Raw genomic sequence first — 345 nt, forward strand, 5'->3', positions numbered from 1 at the left:
TTAATTTTCCTGATGCGTTTATTCCCCCGATGATCAAAACCGATTCTTTTTCTTCAGATTCCGTCAAAGACAAGATGGCCGTTGACTACATCAAGAGTCCATCGGGCATCCTGAAGGTGGTGCAGATCGTGAGTAACCGCCATCAATAACCAAAAAATAATGATAGTGAACAGCACTTGGGCGTATGCAGGGGAGGGATGTCTGGACCCTCTTCCGCTTTTATCACTGTTATGCTGATAAAATACCGATACACTTGAATCTAAACAAGTCTATACAGTCTTCTACGTGTTGATACTGCCCACGGGAATGAAGACTGAATTCTATAAATGTTTGACATCGTTACAT

General features: G+C 42.0%; 1 protein-coding gene across 2 annotated transcripts in view; it reads left to right on the forward strand.

Annotated features, from left to right (window-relative positions):
• The window catches only part of LOC119588579, a 13,131-nt gene that overhangs the window by 2,086 nt on the left and 10,700 nt on the right, over nucleotides 1-345 (forward strand). For both annotated transcript variants that reach the window (XM_037937218.1, XM_037937219.1), the window contains exon 2: nucleotides 58-128. In XM_037937218.1, the coding sequence (XP_037793146.1) occupies nucleotides 75-128 (54 nt within the window). In that variant the 5' untranslated portion in view covers nucleotides 58-74. The remainder of the gene's footprint in view (nucleotides 1-57; nucleotides 129-345) is intronic.

The sequence above is a fragment of the Penaeus monodon genome, chromosome 24 (genome assembly GCF_015228065.2).
Source record: "Penaeus monodon isolate SGIC_2016 chromosome 24, NSTDA_Pmon_1, whole genome shotgun sequence".
Lineage (NCBI taxonomy): Eukaryota > Metazoa > Arthropoda > Malacostraca > Decapoda > Penaeidae > Penaeus > Penaeus monodon.